An 18,127-nucleotide genomic window follows, 5' to 3' on the forward strand; every position below is an offset into this window, starting at 1 on the left:
TCAAGCTGTCTTTCAAAAATGAAGCATAGAGAGGAGGCAGGTGGAAGAGAGAGAGAGAGCCAAGTGCAGCCAGGAAGACTGGGAAGAAGAATCACCCCCAACATGGAGCAATGGATAACAGAATATCCAGTGCTACGCTGTATGTGTATTGTGAGCAATGCGGCCCCGTCCGATGCAGACAACTCCACAGCTGTAACTAGGCTGGTGCAATTCAAGCTTGAAACACTGAAGATGCATAACAAAGGTAAAAAATACAAAACCTGTAGGGGTTGATGCATTACCACAACACTGAGCCACTCCCCCTTTCTTTCCAGTTGTTGGATAAGAGTAATTGCTTATGAGGTGAAAATAGAATGGTCATCAAATTCAACGCTGCCTTTTAAATAGCAAAAGAGGAAGCCCCATTGACAAGATTTGACAGTATGAATATCGATACAACTTACAACTTTACAAGTTCCTAAAATGGGACAGCTTTTGACTCTGCTGCCTTAGTTTGAAAAGGCAGAGGTAATGATGTCTGATCTACTGACCTTTCATAGCACTGCCATACAAGCCAGCAGCCAGTCAGATTTACCTTTAGCCTCAGCCTACCCTGAGGCTCAGCTTTTTTATTCTTATTATACCAACCAGTCTGACAGAGCTTAAAGGCCCAGTGTGTAAGATTTAGGTGAAAGGGAAATATTGGCAGAAATTTCATGTAGAATAATCCTCATGATCTTTTCAGTAGTTTGTTTTATCTAAGTTGTATGAGTTGTAGTTTTCTTTACCCTAGAAAAGGCCCTTTATATTGAAATACTTTATATTTACATGGGAGGGGTCCTCTCTACATTAGTCCAGACTCGACAAACTAAACACCTTTTGAGTTTTTATGAAAACTGAAGACTACCACAGGTTCTTTTTCATGTTTGGAAGGGGAGGGTGAAGTGAGGGGTGCTCAGCTGCAACATGCAACTTCAACACACGATATCACTAAATTCTACACACTGTACCTTTAAATATGATGGTTACATAACTGTTCCTGGTAACCCTCCCCTCCTCTCTTCCCCATTTTTCTCCCCTCACCTTTTTATTTGTTTTTATTTATTCATTTTATTGCCATGGAGTTTGTGAAGCACTTTGTAACCTTGTTCAGATCAGTGCTATACAAATACAGTTATTATTATTAATATTATAATTATTGTGTGTTACCATTCCTGATGCCTGATCTGGAAGTCAGCACCAGTTTGTGGGCTCCTCTCTCCATCAGCCACTGTGCAAGTTCCAGACCGAAGCCCCCCAGTCCACCAGTGATGATGTAGGAGTGGGAGGGGACACAATAAGTGCGTCTGATTGCCAGAAGAGACAAGGGGGAAGCAGTTTGGACTTCTGCACCCCTTTCCTCATAACGCACCTGTGTGAAGAGAGGACAAGTAAGAGGATATACAGTATACTGATGTGGTGTACTATCAAGTAATAGACACATAACAATCATGTGAGTTTAACAGAAACTGAGGTAGAAGGCATTACCTTACAATAAGAATTGTTCAATATTCCCTCTCTAATAGACCATGACCATAATAGACCATGTTCAATTATTAACAATTTGCTGTATCCTCACACTAATATCAAAGTTTGAACGTCAGAGGTGAAACTAACCTGCAGCAGGACCTTGCCAATGTGCTTGCCCTGAGCCATATATCTGAATGCTTCCTCCACTTGATCCCTCTCAAACACTGTGGTCTTTAGAGGCTGAACTACACCTCCCATAATGCCTTCCTTCAGTAGCTGGGATACTTCTTCCCACTCCTGGTTACCATCTTCAAAGAGAGCATCCAGCAAGATGCCATGGAATGCTACGTTCTTCAGGAAAAGACCCATACCTGAAGAGATCACAAAAACATGATAATACTGCTCAGTGCTAACTCAGACTGTCTCTGAAAAATCAAAGATTTCAGTCATGACTACTTTGCATTTATTCAGTCACATCACTGCAAATTTGTTTGCAAAGCAATGCAGGAGTAACAGCATGGCAGGGTGTAAACCTTACAAACCTTAAGATGACCTAGCCACAAAACTGTGATGGAAGTACAAGAAATTTAAATAGCTGCAGTATAGTGAAATATACAATATAAATATACTATATACCATTAGACAATCTTAATGTCTTCTGATATTTCAAGAAACATGTAAATAACTTTAATACATATATATGTAAGGATGTTTCTGAAATTAGAGCAGCATCAGAAACTTGCATTGTTACTGTCGGCCTGAGGGTGTAATCTTGAGGCTTCCTACTGACCCAATGGAGAGTTGTTCGCGAGGTCAAATTTGCCGATCTCCAGGAATCGTCCATGGCGAGCTAGGCAGCGAATGCTAGCCAGCAGTTTCTCCTCAGCCAGAGAATTCAGAACTACATTCACACCTGAAGCACACACAGAAAACACTTTGTATGACAAACAAGTGTTTTGTACGTTCTAAATATGAAAATGTAGTTGAATTGTTCTTGTTCAAAAAACATAAAAACAAAAACAATCCAAAGCTATCATTTATGTATCTTGTATGCTAATCGGTACAATGAGGAAATTCCAATTAAAAAATTTGAAATGTAATCATCCAATCATAATTTTGTTGTAGCTCTATGTAACAATGTAATTTAACTTAGTGTAGTGTAGTGTGGTGTTGTGTTTTTTTCAAATCAATACTTAATTAATTCTTTATTTCAGAAATACTTTAGTCTTTAGTCAAAGTAATTCAAAGTCAACCAGAACACAACTTGTTACTGCAATATGAGAGGCTGACCTTTGCCCTGTGTGTGGAGCAAGATGTGCTGTTCAAAAGAGATGTCTCTGGAGTTAGCGAAGGACTCCCCCGAGAGCTGAGAGAACCTCTCCTGCAAGTAGGCCTGCTTCTTTGTTGAGCCTTGTGATAACACAAAAATGAGGTTTTGACAGTTATTATTAGATTTAATAATTATAATTATGACTTTTAATACACCAACTCTCTTGTGGACACTACAATCATATTTTGGTGGGTCATAATCACTGCAAAAGTGAGATTGTATCATAGCTATAAAAAGTCAACAAGTCATCTATAATTTCCTTGTTACACCCTGTTCAATGGCAATAAAGGCATTCTTCTTCTTATCATACTTATGATAAAGAAAGCATTGAATAACAAAAACTGGCCTCTCTTTAAGTGGCAGAAATAAGCTTTCATATAAAATAAATAACATTGAACAGTTTGTAATTTCAATACTAGTGCGTTTGTGAGTAGTTAAATACTAACCGACTGTGGTGAAGACTTTGCAATTCATGCTGAGTGCTATAGCAATGGCAGCCTGGCCGACACCCCCTGAGCCTGAGTGGATGAGAACAGTCTCCCCATGGCGGAGCCTGCCGCGCACCACAAGAGAGTAGTAGGCTGTGGCATAGACCACTGGCACTGAGGCTGCCTGCTCAAGGGTCCTGCACACACACACACACACACACACACACACACACACACACACACACACACACACACACACATGTTATGCCTATAAAACATTTAAGATAGTTATGGCAGTCACTGTTGGAAAAGATTAGACTTCTAAGGCTTAAGGCTGACAATATGAGTAACCAGGATCTCCCATGCTTGTTGATACTAGAGAACATGATTTAGGTTTGTGGATTTCCACAAATGCTTAGTTCTTTGAACTTTGAGAGATGGTGAAACACAACTTTGAAATATTTCAAAGTGATGCAGAGACATTGGATTAGTTGGCCTTACTATAGTTATGGCTCAATACTGCACCCAAAAAATTTCAACAAAGCAGCCCCTGCAGCACGTTTCACCAACATGTATGAAAATCGGTTAGTATGTGTACTATATCCAGGCTTACAAAAAGGCCTCTTGGACACATACCCTCAACCCAACATGAACTCAGCTATTTTGAATGTAATGTACAATTTATGCTTGGTTTTTGCCATTTTAATCTATTGTACTTTAATGAATTCCTCCAAGAAGATTAAACTGATCGGTTTCATTTTGCGTCAGTGTAATCTGAACACCTTCTAGATGAAAAGTTGTACTCTTTGTGAGGTTTCTGCATGTCTGTTGCATGATTGACAAATGTTGACTTTTTGCCTTGAATCAGGAAGTTTTTCCAACTTGATTATATATTGTCGAATCTGCACCAAACTTTACAAGACCAGATCCAGCTGAAATTACAGCACCCTTAAGTGTGTCATCTATGTTGAACTTGATGTGTATTTTTTACAGTTGATCACATTTTTTGTAAGGCTAAATATGAATTTCATGAAACTTCGACCATCACATCGGAAATTATTCAAATATGGGTTTTGCACATGTGATGATTATACCACTATCAAACTTCTGGAATAAAATTTTGTATGTAAGGTTACAACAACACAGGCACAACCAGCCAAACCTCTCAAACATTAGATGCAGACAGCACACTTACAACAAAAGCAATCATGATTATTGATTTAAATGTGCTTAGCTCTGTAAGGACAAACAGAGTCATTTCAATAAATTCAGTTTAATCTTATCCTATCATGATTACGTCAATTAAACCATTTATCTGTGCGGCTGTGGCTGAGGGGTCGCTTGGTCGTCCACCAACCAGAAAGTCAGCAGTACAATCCCCATCTGCCAAAGTGTCCTTGGGCAAGATGCTGAACCCCGAATTGTCCCTGATAGAACAAAAAAGTGCTGCTAATAGATGCACTGTATGAATGTGTGTGTGAATGTATGAATGGCAAACTGTACTGTAAAGTGTTTTCAAGACTAGAAAAGCTCTATATAAATACAAACCATTTATCTTCATTTCACTATCATGCATCGCTAACAAATACAATACTTGCAGGTTAAGAGGCTGGCTTCCCATAGTTCCTGCAGCCTCTCCTCTTGCCACTGCCAGCCAGACTGCCAGCCAGAATTGTACCTTATGATATGTGTTAAGATCTGTTACTTGATGTACCAGCCTGGTGTGGTAGGGTTAGGTAGCATTTTTGTTTAACACTTGTTTTCTCCTGTTTTTGGATTAGGAGTGAGGTTAGTAACTTGTCTTTTTGTTTTTTTATGTAATCTGAGTAGGTAAATTTAGGTTGCTAGCCTATAGGTTTTTTTTGTTTGTTGTTTTGCTGTTGGTGTTGTGGCTTGATTTTTGATGTTATGTTTTGGTTTGTTTTAACATCTCTCTCTCTCTCTCTCTCTCATACAGAGTGTGCACCAAGGGGCGGGGCAATCTCCTGGAGCACAGAGCACCTGGCACACCTACAGCTCATTATGCCCTAATTGGTTGGCTTCTTAAACCACTCTCCCTTTGTCTCCTGTGCCGGATTATTCATTTGCCTTGCAGTGCCAAGCCTGTGCATCGTGTGACTCCAGCTGATCGCCTCGCCTCGAGTTATTCCTTCTATGTCCCTTTGTATTGTGAGTTTTGTGCCTCGACACCATTTCAGTTGTACTTTTGTTCCTGAGTCTTTTCCCATTTCTATGGAGATTTTTAGTTGCTACTTTTCCTAGAGAGCTTTTGCGTTGTTACTTTATTTTTTGAGTATTTTCCTGAGGAACTGTCCTCCCTCCTTTCGTTTAATAAACTCTTTTGTTGAACTCTGCAACTGGGTCCTGACTTCCCTGACTAGCCCATAACAGTTGGCCCAACCTGAAGCAAAAACAGTTGAATAAAGATGAGAAGAGGGTAGACTCATTCATCATGTTGCAGCTGGGTTTTCACCTGGTCTGGGTCGTAACAGCAGCTATCTGATAAGCGTGTTCAGATTTTTTCTTCCCTGTCCCTAACCAAATGTACACATTTTACAGAATACTGCATCCTCACTAATACTGCACCAAAAGAATGCATACTTGTGCCCAAAAACTGTTGTGGGTACTGTTTGAGTTTGAGTGTTATAGATATAGAGTGTTGTTGAGCTGACAAGTCCACTAGAGACATCAAGGAAGTAGTAGTCCCAGTGGATGAGATTGATGAAGGAAGGATATGGACATGAACCAAATCCTTAAGAACTTGACTGATTAGCTATCATGTGTGAAATCTGGACCATCAATCAGATAGTAGCCTAATAAATGTCTTTGTTAATTTGAAGTAAATTTTAATAATACATTTTTTAAGAGAATATGTTTTCCCAGTAATTGTGGGTGGGTGGGCCAGACCTGTTAAGCCCAACCATGTCAGACGCAATCCTATTGAATGAATCGAGGAGCTGTTCGCCCTCTAAAATCTGATAAAGTGTGATTATTCCTTGTTCTTGTTCAGAGATTTTCTAGCTGTGAGAGAAGTGATGGCATGCCAGGCTGGATAAATATGTTGTTTTCCAATGAAATACATCTGTATTTATATAGCGCTTTTCTAGTCTTGGCGACCACTCAAACAGCTTTACAGTATGTTTTTTTGTCATTCACTCATTCATACGGTGGATTTATGGGGAGCACTTTTTCTATGAGGAGCATTTCGGGGTTCAGTATCTTGCCCAAAGGACATGATATGGGATGATTAAAAAAACACACAACACACAGCATATTTACAAATATGAAAACTGACCAAGAGGAAGGAACATCCCAGAGGAACCGTCTGTCAGCGTTCACACTTGTTGCCAGGCCTTTAGCAGGTAACAGGCCCATCACACGCCGACCACTGGGATCACGACCAGAAAACTCCATACCCAACATGCACTGCTGCAGAGCCATACCCCCTACAGAAAGTACAATGAAAAGGAAAATGTAATAGATTGTGAGAGCTTGATGTGCAAATTGACAGATTTGATGTCTATTTCTGTGTCTGCTGTAGAAATAGTCTTCTATGCACACCTGGAATAGCGTCTGGTGGTAGTTTGCCAGTTGCAAGCATTATATCTCTGAAGTTGAGTGAGCTATAGTACACGCAACATTGTTGCATTTCAGAGTTGTTGGCCACAGAATGACAGAGTGGGGAGGCAATCCATCGCAGAGTAGATAGGTCACCTCGAGTCAACACGTTGATGTAGGCCTGCTCTGTCAACTCTTCATTTTGATCTGGCAATCACAAAACACAAACAAATGCTTTAATGAAAGGTTAAGCCATTAAGATATATCATAAACTCTTTTCAACAGAGAGGTGGCATGTCACAAAGGAAAACAAGTTATTAGCATCAAACTGAGCTGGACATTTGTCTTGTTCATTATGAAACTGTGGCAGGACAAATCAAAATATGGTAAACCGCCACAGTCTAAATAATTAATGAGAAACTTGGCAAGATAGGGCATATTCGAGGTACCTGTACATGTTCTCAGAGCGCCATTCCAGTTTGCACTGTTTATTTTATTTTTTTCAATCAAGCACTTTATTTTGAGATACACAATTTTTTTCAAATATTTCTGTTATGTATTCTTTTAGTTGACATGATTAACAATCCCTCCATTTCAATGTGAAAACTGACCAATAAATATTAGTTCATTATATCATATTAAAAAAATATTATATTGGGCCCCAAAGGTATCAGCAGGTTGCAGATTCATAAAGGTATGTTCTGTTTTAAGGAATTATACAACCTCCCCATCAAGAGATCTGTATAAGCAGTATATCCAAAACTGTCGGGAAAACAGAGGGACCTGCCCGTGCTCAGAATGTGAACAAGACTTTAGACTTTGGTCTAAAGGGTACGTGCTTGACTGCAACTGACAACCTTGATGTCTGACTGTCTCTGTTGGCAGTAGAAACTTTATGGAACATCATGTAAGCATGCTCACAGCAGTATAATGTAGCAATGTAGCAAAAAAACTAGTGAGAAATCTCTTATGAAAAATTTAAAAAATCCTAAAATGTTTTGGTTCATTATGAAACAGTGGAGGGAAAAATTAGGATATAGATGGCCTGCAAAGTCTAGATAATGAGAAACCTCTTTATATACAGTCTATGTGAGAAACACTGCTTTGACATGGAGAAATAGAGCATTAGCTTTGGGGGCAGTATATGCTCTCAGAGAACCCTTCTTGTTACCTCCAACCTCCAAGGAGGTTATGTTCTCCCCAGCGTTTGTTATTCTGGCCCATACTTAGCAAAGTTGTTACTGTACAAGAGCCATTGGCGTATCATGGAAGATACACCAATTTTCTTCATAGAATAATGTGCAGACTGTTTTCTCCATTGATGAACTGATTGCAATGATAAATGCAAATAAATAATGTAAATATCTGACTTAATCATGTGTAATTTCAGCTGCAGGCCACGTGCAATAACACTGTGGGACTTTCAACCCTTTTCTTTTCTGTGCAATAAACACTTTCAGGGCATCACCGGTGCAATAAAACTCTTTTGTATACCAGATATATCAGTACACTATTTATTCTGTACAGTTTGCCACTTCCCCAAAATAAAACCCTTAGTGTAATATCTGTTTATAACTGTGCAATATAACACTTATGCATATTACCTGTATGTATTGGTACATTATTGGTACAATTATTTATTTGTATAGTATATCTGCATCTTTAAATGCCTTTGGTCCTGGAATACCCTTATTTTTATTTCAATTTGTGTAGTGGATTGTGTCCTGTTAATTGTTTGGCATCGAGGAGGAGGACTGTGCTACAATTTTGTTGTGCTAGTGTACAAAGTATGACTGTGCAATGACAATAAAGTCTTTTGAATTGAATTTCAATTTCAATTGTTTAGTTCATTAATACTCTTAAAATAGTGAGAAAAGGCACTACAACTGCTCCGGACAATTATTAAAATTGTTGCCAATTTACTGTAGGTGCGTAACAGCGCAGCTAAAAAGATCCTGTTAGCCAGGAAAGTTTATGTGTGTGTTTCTTTATGATTTCTGATTGGGGTTTATATGTGTCTGCTTGTAAATCAGAGGTCAGACAAAGTAGACATGTGAGAAATTATTATGATTATTGCACATGGCCAACTATTTAAATGTTCATACGTGTTTTCATTCGGAATTAAAGCTATGAATATGGCATAAACTTTGATCTGCTTAGGTATGGTGTTCTGCAAGAGCAAATACTGTATGTTCGAGGTGTCACCCTCCTTTGGTATATGGTAAATTTGTACAAATGGCATGCAGACTGGAGAAGCCGGGGATCGACCCCCCCATTCTCTGGTTAGTGGATCTGTGGTTCCACTCTCTGACCTGATCCACAATTAATGTTGTCGACAACAGATATTGTAGATGTCGATCCATTCATGTTAGGAAACAATGCAGGGAGGTAAAAAAATTGGCCTCATTCGCCAACCGTTCTTATTGTTCATTCAACAACTCAGAGGTGTTCAATGTAAAGAACATTCTAAAAGATTGCAATAAGAAGACAGAAAACCCACTCAAATATTATGACATTCACCAATGTTTTCTTATCTGGAATCTCTTCTGTATAAAAGGTATAAAAAAATCAGACCAGCCAACGTGACTGACCTGACACGGATAACCATTGTTGCACTGTTTTACAATAGAGATGTATGGTGAATGGTCTGCATCAGAACCACATTAGTTAAACCAAATAATAAGTGATATTTTTATATATAGGTACCGGAAGTGATGAGCTGGTGTCGGAAGACGCCCCAGTGTCCATCTCTGAACACATTTACAACCAGATCTCTTTCCAGCACTGACTTCATGGACTCAGGATCCAGTTGGAGGCTTGGTGCAACTGAAGACTCATTTAGATTGGACACAAATGCACAGCTGGTGACAAATAAGTAGGAAACCGAGAAAAGGACATTAAAAAACAGAACACAGAGCAAAAAAAGCAAATCCTTGAAAGTGAGAGCAGTAGAGTCATGATCATAAATATAGAAAATATTCAACCAATATATACAAATAACTATTACATATGGTATATCAAATTTATTTCAAGTTATAAATACAGTAGAATGTAGGCCAAATTCTAGTCCTCTGTCAACACTAGTGCGGGATATTGTATCATAGAGGATATGTCCTACCGTATTCGGCTGCCACCTGGCTCCTGCCGTAAACAGTTGACCATTCCCACAATGCCACAGTTGGCCTGAGAGGCAGTCAACCACACTGGACAGTCTGATGTCTCTGCCATCATTGCCTGCCAGACAGATCCACACAGTTACTCACAGTCATGACTAAAGTATGTTAATGATGACTGAAGTCACAGTTCTGACTTGAAACTCACAGAAGGATGTAGAACCCACCTTGAGTGTTTCCACCCAGATGTAGTCAGTAGTATCCACAGAAAGGAAAATAGGCTGTTTGGCTGGAGACTGGCAGCGACAAAGAAAAAGGGCTGAGCCATAAAAAGACTTCCTGACAGCCACCAGACTGAGGGAGACCTCAGAGAAGACCTTCTCCCACTCAACCTTGAGAGAAGAAGGAGATATTATCAGTAAAACATTACCCCCACTCCCATAAAGTGATGTTAGCATCTCCAAGAGAATGTCACTGAAAATGAAATATTATGTATTTGAACTTCCAGCTTCAGAAGTGTTGACTCATATAGGTTGACAAAATTATGCCTCTATCAAACGGTGAACTGTTTTTAGAGTTATCGGTGCAATAAAATACACAAAAATGATAAAGGGTATTTATAGTTTCTTTAAATGATTAGAAACCTGTTAACCTGTGTGAGTAGTCCTTGCTGGTTGCTGCTCTGGGCTGTGTTGGAAAGGAAGGCCACTGTTTCAGCCAGTGTCTCTCCTTTCAGCAGGGTGTGGAGGAGAACAAACCCTCCGTGTTTGGCTCCAGAAGACAGATTTGCCACCAGCAGTTTAGGGTCCATCCTCAGAGGGCCCCAAGCGTGATTACACAACACTAGGTCTGACCCGCCTATCATACTTCCAGGAGCCGGGCCCATCAGAGGATCCCACTGAGCTGAAGTAACCGCCAGCTCCTCTAAGGCTGCTTGGTGGGGGGTCAAAAGATCCAAGTTGGACGCCGTGGCGGTGTAGTCCACACGTAGCATGGGCTGGACATTTAGGAGGGGTACCACATGAGAGAAGAGCTGGCCATCATTAGTTAGAGCCTGTTAGGGTAAAATAAAGATGGTTTAAGCATAATGCAGTCATTCTGCATCTGAATAAAATTTGCTTATTCTTTACATAAGACTTATTGTGAGTTTTCAGTTTTACCTCAAGGACTTTGATCTTGCCGGGTATGCTGTTTTCCAAAGCGATGTCCAGGCAGTGTCTGAGAGCATGGTTGTTTAGCAGTCCCTGCAGCAGGCTGTCTTGCAGCAAACATGCCCTCTCCTTCTCCACCAGCTGTTCCAGTTCAGACTGAAGATTCCCATTCAGCTCCAAGGCACAGAGCAAGGCCAGCAGCCGCGGCAGGCCGGGCTGACTGGGCTCAAGGCATGGAAATGGGCTGTCTGACTCCACTTGTAGCCCAGGGATGGAGAGCTTAACACCATGAGGGGCCAACTTTTGCTGCAGTCTGTGAATTAAACCTGGAGAGAGTGGGATTAAGTGTAAAAAGCAAAAAGAAGCAAATTAAGAAAATTACTTTCTTTGCAGAAAAACTCAGAGGTGTTCAATATAAAGCACATTCTAAAAGATTGCAATAAGGAGACAGAAAATGTCAGTGAAAAAAAATAAAAATAAAGATAATATAAGCCTTCTTAATACTTCTGAGAGCTCAACGTGAATGATACCTGTAAGACCTAAACAACAAATGGTTTGGAATGGTTGCCCTATAAGAAACAGCAGTGTTAAACAGACCTTGTTTCTTTGGACCTTACAGACACAATGTTAAGATTATCATAATTGTGGTTGTTTGATCAGCAGGAAATTTTTCTAATGCCTTTGGCTGGTTCTGGCTTTATAAAATAAATGATGCCATCAAATACTATTTATAAATCTGATGGACACTCTTATATACAAGATCTCAGAGTTAATGAATCATCAACAATAATCAACACCCCTATTTTACACACCTTTGCACCTTATATATCAACTATATAGTTTATATTTCAAATAGGTGAAATTGTTTTCGAGTAACACTTTAAGTAGAAGCCTTCCCACTATGAATACTGCTGTAGAACATTGCAGTCCAAGAAGAAAAGAAGAGGATTCTACACCTAGGTTGGTAAATAATAGACACCTCTTCAGCCCCTTGGAATCCAGTATCTTCCATTGCCACAGTAAGCTTATGTATTTATGTATCATACTACTGCATAGCTGTAATTTAAAATAAATATTAAATTAAATCACTAAAAGGTGTTTAAAACGAAAACTGTTATCCAAAGTGATGGAGCGTTATACATCGCAACGATTACAAAGGATTTTTATTTGTATACCTTTGCAGATTCTCAGCTGCTCTGTAAGTTTCCCATTGGCTGTTAGGCACTCTGTCTCCACATAGGGAACAAACAGAAATTCCTCCAGGGTTGGTGGACTCTGTTGATGCTGCCGACGTGGGGCAACAGTGGCATGCAGACCGCAGATTTGGACTCCACCAGCTACCACATTGTCAAGGCAACTGTCTACATGGATATCCACAGCTAGAGAAATTAAAGAGATAAAAGTTTGACTTTGGAGTTTACATGAACAGCATGTAAATGTGTTTCTAATAACATCTGTAAAATCTGTCAACAAGTAGGCTATTACGCACACACGCAGGCGTATTGAGTTGCCTTAATTGCACACACATGCGCACACACACACACACACACACACACACACACACACACACACACACACACACACACACACACACACAGGTGAGAGTACACACACACAAACAGACACATTGGCACTGTATATAAAAACACTGACATGCCTGTTTTGATTGGGCTGTTTGCTGGGCTAGAGTTAATGCCAGTTGCAGCTTTCTTTCTAAAAGCGTGACCTACAGTACTTGAGTCACAGCAAGTAAAGATCAGCTGCGGGAAGCCAGTCTTTACTTACTTTCAAAGTTCAGTGAAGCTTGAGTCAGTGTGCAGAACCCCAAACTAGAGAATCAGTTGTTGTTAGCATGAACACACCTGTTGTCATAATCAACAATGCATTATGTGTCGCCACTGCTAGAGCATGCTGGTTGCCTGTTTATTCATGGTTTAATAATACTGAATGTATCGCCATTCCAATTCCAAATTGTTTCCAAATTTGACGCTACATTTCCTTGAGCCCTTAACAATCCACGTGCTAAGCATGAAGCCAATAAGATGAACGTTTCATGAGATATGCTACTAATAATGAGCAGATACGTATTATCTATTCAAATTGGCTGTGAATACAATAATAACACACACCCTGTTTTCCATCAGTGTACTCGCAGATCTTTTCCAGATGGACAGCTGGATCAATACAAACTGAGCGTATCCTGGTTGGCAAGCGCAGACTTCGACCAGACAGCCCCACTACAATCATCTGCAACATGGTGTCCAGAAATGTCACCCAGTTTCCTGTCCACAGCAGCTTCCCTCTATCTCCTGGAAACAGCCAATTAAATGACAATTGAAGCAAAAGCATTGTATAGCAACAGATTTTTATTTTAGGCTGGAAGATACTATCATATTGCATATATATTTCTATTAAAAACAAAAAAACATGTAATAGTAATCTAAACAATTCAAGAAAACAATACACAGTTATTACTTACACCTATCCCTTTTACCTGAATTGTTTGACTCCAAGATGCCTTGGAAGGACTTTCCATAGTCATAGCCACGCAGTCGCAGCTCTTTGTAGATATCATATGTTGTCAGCTTCACTTTCGGGTCACCATTATCATAAGCAGCTTGCTGACTTATCTGACTATGGAGTGAATTGAGGGCGGCATCCTCCAGAATGGTCACCTTGCCTGAAATAAAACCAATTTTTTTAATTAGATAGAGCTTTTATAGTCTTGATGACCAGTCAAAGTGATTTACAACACAGTTTTACATTCACCCATTCATACAGTGCATCTATGTGCAGAACCTTTCTCTATGAGAAGAGGCAATTTGGGATTCAGTATCCCGCCCAGGAAACTTCGGCATTCGGAATGGGGAGACTGGGATCGAAACTGCTGACTCTCTGGTTAGAGGACAACTGCTTTAATCCCTGAGCCATAGCTACCCAGAAGATGCAGAATAAAAACATAGAAACTTTCTTTCATCTTGTCCATGATCTAACAAATTGGTGTCCGTTACCACAGGCCAAGCAAACACCCTATTCCAAACAGGCAGGTTTAGAACAGGCACTGCACTATCTCTATATGATTGCTTCACTGAGTGGAAATATGTAATTAAATACTGTTGGCCAAATGACCATCTTTGGAAACATAAATTACTTTTATGAAAAAAAAAGTTTATACACTAGAAATTAGGTGGATGCTCAATGTCACTCGGCAGCTTTTTTTTTTTTTTTTTTTTTTTTAATTCCTTTATTAATCCCACAATGGGGAACAACTTAACATTGCAGTATGACAAAGACTTCCATTCTGACCTTTTTTGTTCCTTTATCTTTTTATCCCTCCCACATTATATATCCCTTGATGTCACATTAACAAAACAAATTGCATACAGGAAATAGATCAATTAATAAAATAAAAATAAATAAATAAATAAAAATTAAAAAATAAAAAATAAAAATAAGAAAACATAAATACATAGAAATATATACATATATATATACATAGAAATATATACACATATGTACATACACATACATACAATAATAAAATAAATAAAAGGGGGAGGGGGGCTCAGTCATCACAATCAGATGTCAGAGAAATGTCAGAGATTCAATATGAGTTAAGAGAGGTCTCCAAGTCCTTTCAAATGAGTTTAAGGAACCATTGAGAGAAAATCTAAGCTTTTCAAGTCTAATGGACAGTAACAGCTCTTTCACCCACCTGGTGTGAGATGGAGGTTGAGCGGAAATTCTTTTTACGCTCATTTTAACTTTTTTTTTTTTTTTTTTTTTTTTTTATACATGCAGTTTAACCCAATCCCACACACACACACAGAGGGCTCAAAGACATGCACATTGGAGAGAGATTATAGAGTAGAGTGATGGGCAGCCCCAGGAGAAGCGCCCTGTGAGCAATTGGGGGGTATGGTGCCTTGCTCAAGGGCACCTCAGCAGTGCCCAGGAGGTGAACTGACACCTCTCCAGCTACCAGTCCACCTTCTATGCTTATGGTCCATGCTATTGCAATTTACTTGTATGCAAACATCACATGAAATCAATATCAGGATATAACTCAAACCAGTAATAGAAAATATGAATTGTTAAAAACTTCCTCCCTTAAATAAGCCCTACTGTGTCCCCTGAATGTCCTTTCTCTCACTGTTTCCTGGAGCGTAAATTACTTCCTGGATTTTCTTTTTGAAAATACATGGTGAAATGACATTCACAAAAATAATCATCACCTTTCTCCATAAACCAGAGTCAACAATTCCCAAACGTATGAGAATCTTGGAGGAATACTGTCTGATGTCACACCAAGTGAGGCAGTGGGCATACCTGGAAGTCTGATTCACTCAGGAACTGAATAAAACCTACAACATAAACTACAATAAATGAGTAAATCTTTACAGAAAGATATCACAAATGGGTCAACAGTAATATTTTACTCAAGTTTTATAAAGCATAGTATGACCGACACATGGACTGCCTTGGTATTTCCTGCTGTGCTCATCATCCGGACGGGGGAGGGTCATCGTGAATTTGATGATCCAAAGAAGGCTCTCATCAACATTAATTCTCTAGACTAGCGGGCTCTGCTCTCCATTTATGTGCATCTAAAAGTTGTATTTTTTTGGCTTCTCAGAGCTTTTTTTCTGATGGTCTCATTGGTGACCCAGCTCATCTAGCCCCCCCTTCTAGAAGGACATTATTTCCACTCCTGGATTGACACAGAAGTTAAAAGATTAGCAGTGACTTTAACAGACCTTTTTCTTTTGAGTGACTGGGAAATATGTAGCTGTATTTTTTTGTTTTCCTCGCTCTTTGCATAAGAGAGATTATGAAGTTTCTAAGGAAATGTCTTTTTTCCTGTCTCTCTTTTCACTAGCCCTGTGGGATAATTTTATTTTATCTGTGACATTTGTTGCCATGGATCACCACTACAGAAGAAGGAGTGTGCTAACATGGCTAACCATTTTATCACTTATGAAAATGGCTCGGACAAACAAGGTAACCCTTTTAAATATTTTCTATGCTCATGCTAGATTTTGTTTGCCAAAATGATGGACCTTAACCTTTTGTTGGGGAAGAATTTCTTTAATGTTTTTAAGGTCTCTCTCGCAAGGTAAAATTCTCCCTCTTCATGGCAAGACAGACTCCAACCAGAAAGTTGGCAGCTCGAATCACAGTCCATGCCAAAGTGTCCTTGGGCAAGATGCTGAAGCCCGAATAGCCCCTCATAGATGTCGAATGCACTTTGGATAACAGCATCAGCTAAATGACATGTAATGTAATGTAATAATAAAGTGCTTCTGATAATGAAACCGGTTTTTCGGGCAGTTCAACGCTGGAGTGCTGAATCCATTAGCACTCTCCAGGACTGCTTTGAAACAACAGACTGGCAGATGTTCTGTGTTGCAGCGGATGGGGACATCAACGAATACACAGACACTGTCTCTTCATATATCTCCAAATGCATTGATGATGTCGTCCCTAGGGTCAGTGTCAGGACTTTCCCTAACCAAAAGCCCTGGGTAAATGGTAATGTCCGTGCTAAGCTCAGAGCACGGTCCTCTGCCTTTAACTCCGGTGACCCAGAGGCCTTGAGGAAGTCCAGATGGGACCTGCGGAGGGCTATCAGAGATGGAAAAAGAGAATACAGGGACAAGCTGGAATCCAACTACCTCAGCTCTGACCCCCGACGCTTGTGGGGTGGCCTGTGACACATCACAGGCTATAAAGGGAGAAATAGCAGTGATGATCAGCCCGCCGCCTCTCTACCTGATGACCTCAACACCTTCTACGCACGGTTTGAGACAACCGACATCCTTCCATCCGCGAGACTGGCCGAGGACCGAGATGATGACTGCACTCTGTCCCTGACCGTGGCTGACGTGAGGCGAGAGCTTCAAAGAGTGAAGCCTCGTAAATCAACTGGGCCCGATGGAGTTCGAGGCCGTTAGCAGCTAGCAGAGGTCTTCACCTCCATATTCAACCTCTCCCTTCAACTGTCAACAGTCCCCACCTGCTTCAAGCAGGCCACCATCATCCCCATACCCAAGAAACCATCCATCACCTGTTTAAATGACTATCGCCCTGTAGCACTGACCTCCACCATCATGAAGTGCTTCGAGCGGCTGGTCAAATCCCACATCTGCTCGACCCTTCCGAACACCCTTGACCCCCTGCAGTTTGCATACCGTACAAACAGGTCCACGGATGATGCTATCGCCCTCACAACACACACCACCCTCTCCCACCTGGAAAAGGCGAACACTTATGTGAGGATGCTGTTTGTGGATTACAGCTCAGCGTTCAACACGATTGTGCCTGCCAAGCTCGTCCCCAAGCTCAGGAGCCTGGGTCTTAAAACCCCCTTGTGTAACTGGATCCTGGACTTCCTGACGAGCAGACCCCAGGTGGTGAGAATGGGCAACCACACCTCCTCTTCACTGACCCTGAGTACCGGGGCCCCTCAGGGCTGCGTACTCAGTCCCCTCCTGTACTCCCTGTACACGCAGGACTGTGTAGCAACACACAGTTCTAACATCATCCTGAAATTTGCGGACGACACTACCATCCTGGGTCTCATCTCTAACAACGATGAGAGCGCTTATAGAGATGAGGTAAGGGGCTTGGTAACATGGTGCCAAGACAACAACCTGTCTCTCAACGTCTGCAAGACCAAGGAGATGATCGTGGACTTCAGGAAGCTGCAGAGGGGGGGTCACGATCCCATACACATCGAGGGAGCTGTAGTGGAGAGAGTCTCCGACTTCAAATTCCTCGGTGTGTTCATCAAGGATGACCTTACCTGGTCCAGACAAGCGGACTCTGCGGTCAAAACTTCCCAAAAACGCCTGTACTTCCTGAGGAGACTCAAGAAGTTTGGCATGTCTGCCAAAACTTTAACAAACTTCTACAGATGCACCATTGAGAGCATCCTCTCAGGCTGCATTACTGCCTGGTATGGTAGCTGCTCCGCTGCTGATCGTAAGGCCCTGCAGAGGGTGGTGAAGACAGCGGAGCGTATCATCGGCTGCCATCTCCCTTCCGTGCAAGGCATCT

The 18,127-nt window shown here is 40.7% G+C and overlaps 1 protein-coding gene across 1 annotated transcript in view; it reads right to left on the reverse strand.

Annotated features, from left to right (window-relative positions):
• Positions 1-18,127, reverse strand: part of fasn (fatty acid synthase) — a 61,204-nt gene that overhangs the window by 12,527 nt on the left and 30,550 nt on the right. The window contains exons 19-33 of the mRNA XM_069517022.1: positions 13,563-13,748; positions 13,198-13,377; positions 12,244-12,447; positions 11,078-11,394; positions 10,570-10,971; positions 10,145-10,309; positions 9,923-10,038; positions 9,511-9,665; positions 6,808-7,011; positions 6,542-6,692; positions 3,265-3,443; positions 2,779-2,898; positions 2,279-2,401; positions 1,636-1,859; positions 1,189-1,390 (exon numbers count right to left, since the gene is read on the reverse strand). Coding sequence (XP_069373123.1) covers positions 1,189-1,390; positions 1,636-1,859; positions 2,279-2,401; positions 2,779-2,898; positions 3,265-3,443; positions 6,542-6,692; positions 6,808-7,011; positions 9,511-9,665; positions 9,923-10,038; positions 10,145-10,309; positions 10,570-10,971; positions 11,078-11,394; positions 12,244-12,447; positions 13,198-13,377; positions 13,563-13,748 — 2,928 coding nt within the window. The remainder of the gene's footprint in view (positions 1-1,188; positions 1,391-1,635; positions 1,860-2,278; positions 2,402-2,778; positions 2,899-3,264; positions 3,444-6,541; positions 6,693-6,807; positions 7,012-9,510; positions 9,666-9,922; positions 10,039-10,144; positions 10,310-10,569; positions 10,972-11,077; positions 11,395-12,243; positions 12,448-13,197; positions 13,378-13,562; positions 13,749-18,127) is intronic.

The sequence above is a fragment of the Paralichthys olivaceus genome, chromosome 21 (genome assembly GCF_024713975.1).
Source record: "Paralichthys olivaceus isolate ysfri-2021 chromosome 21, ASM2471397v2, whole genome shotgun sequence".
NCBI classification, from domain to species: domain Eukaryota; kingdom Metazoa; phylum Chordata; class Actinopteri; order Pleuronectiformes; family Paralichthyidae; genus Paralichthys; species Paralichthys olivaceus.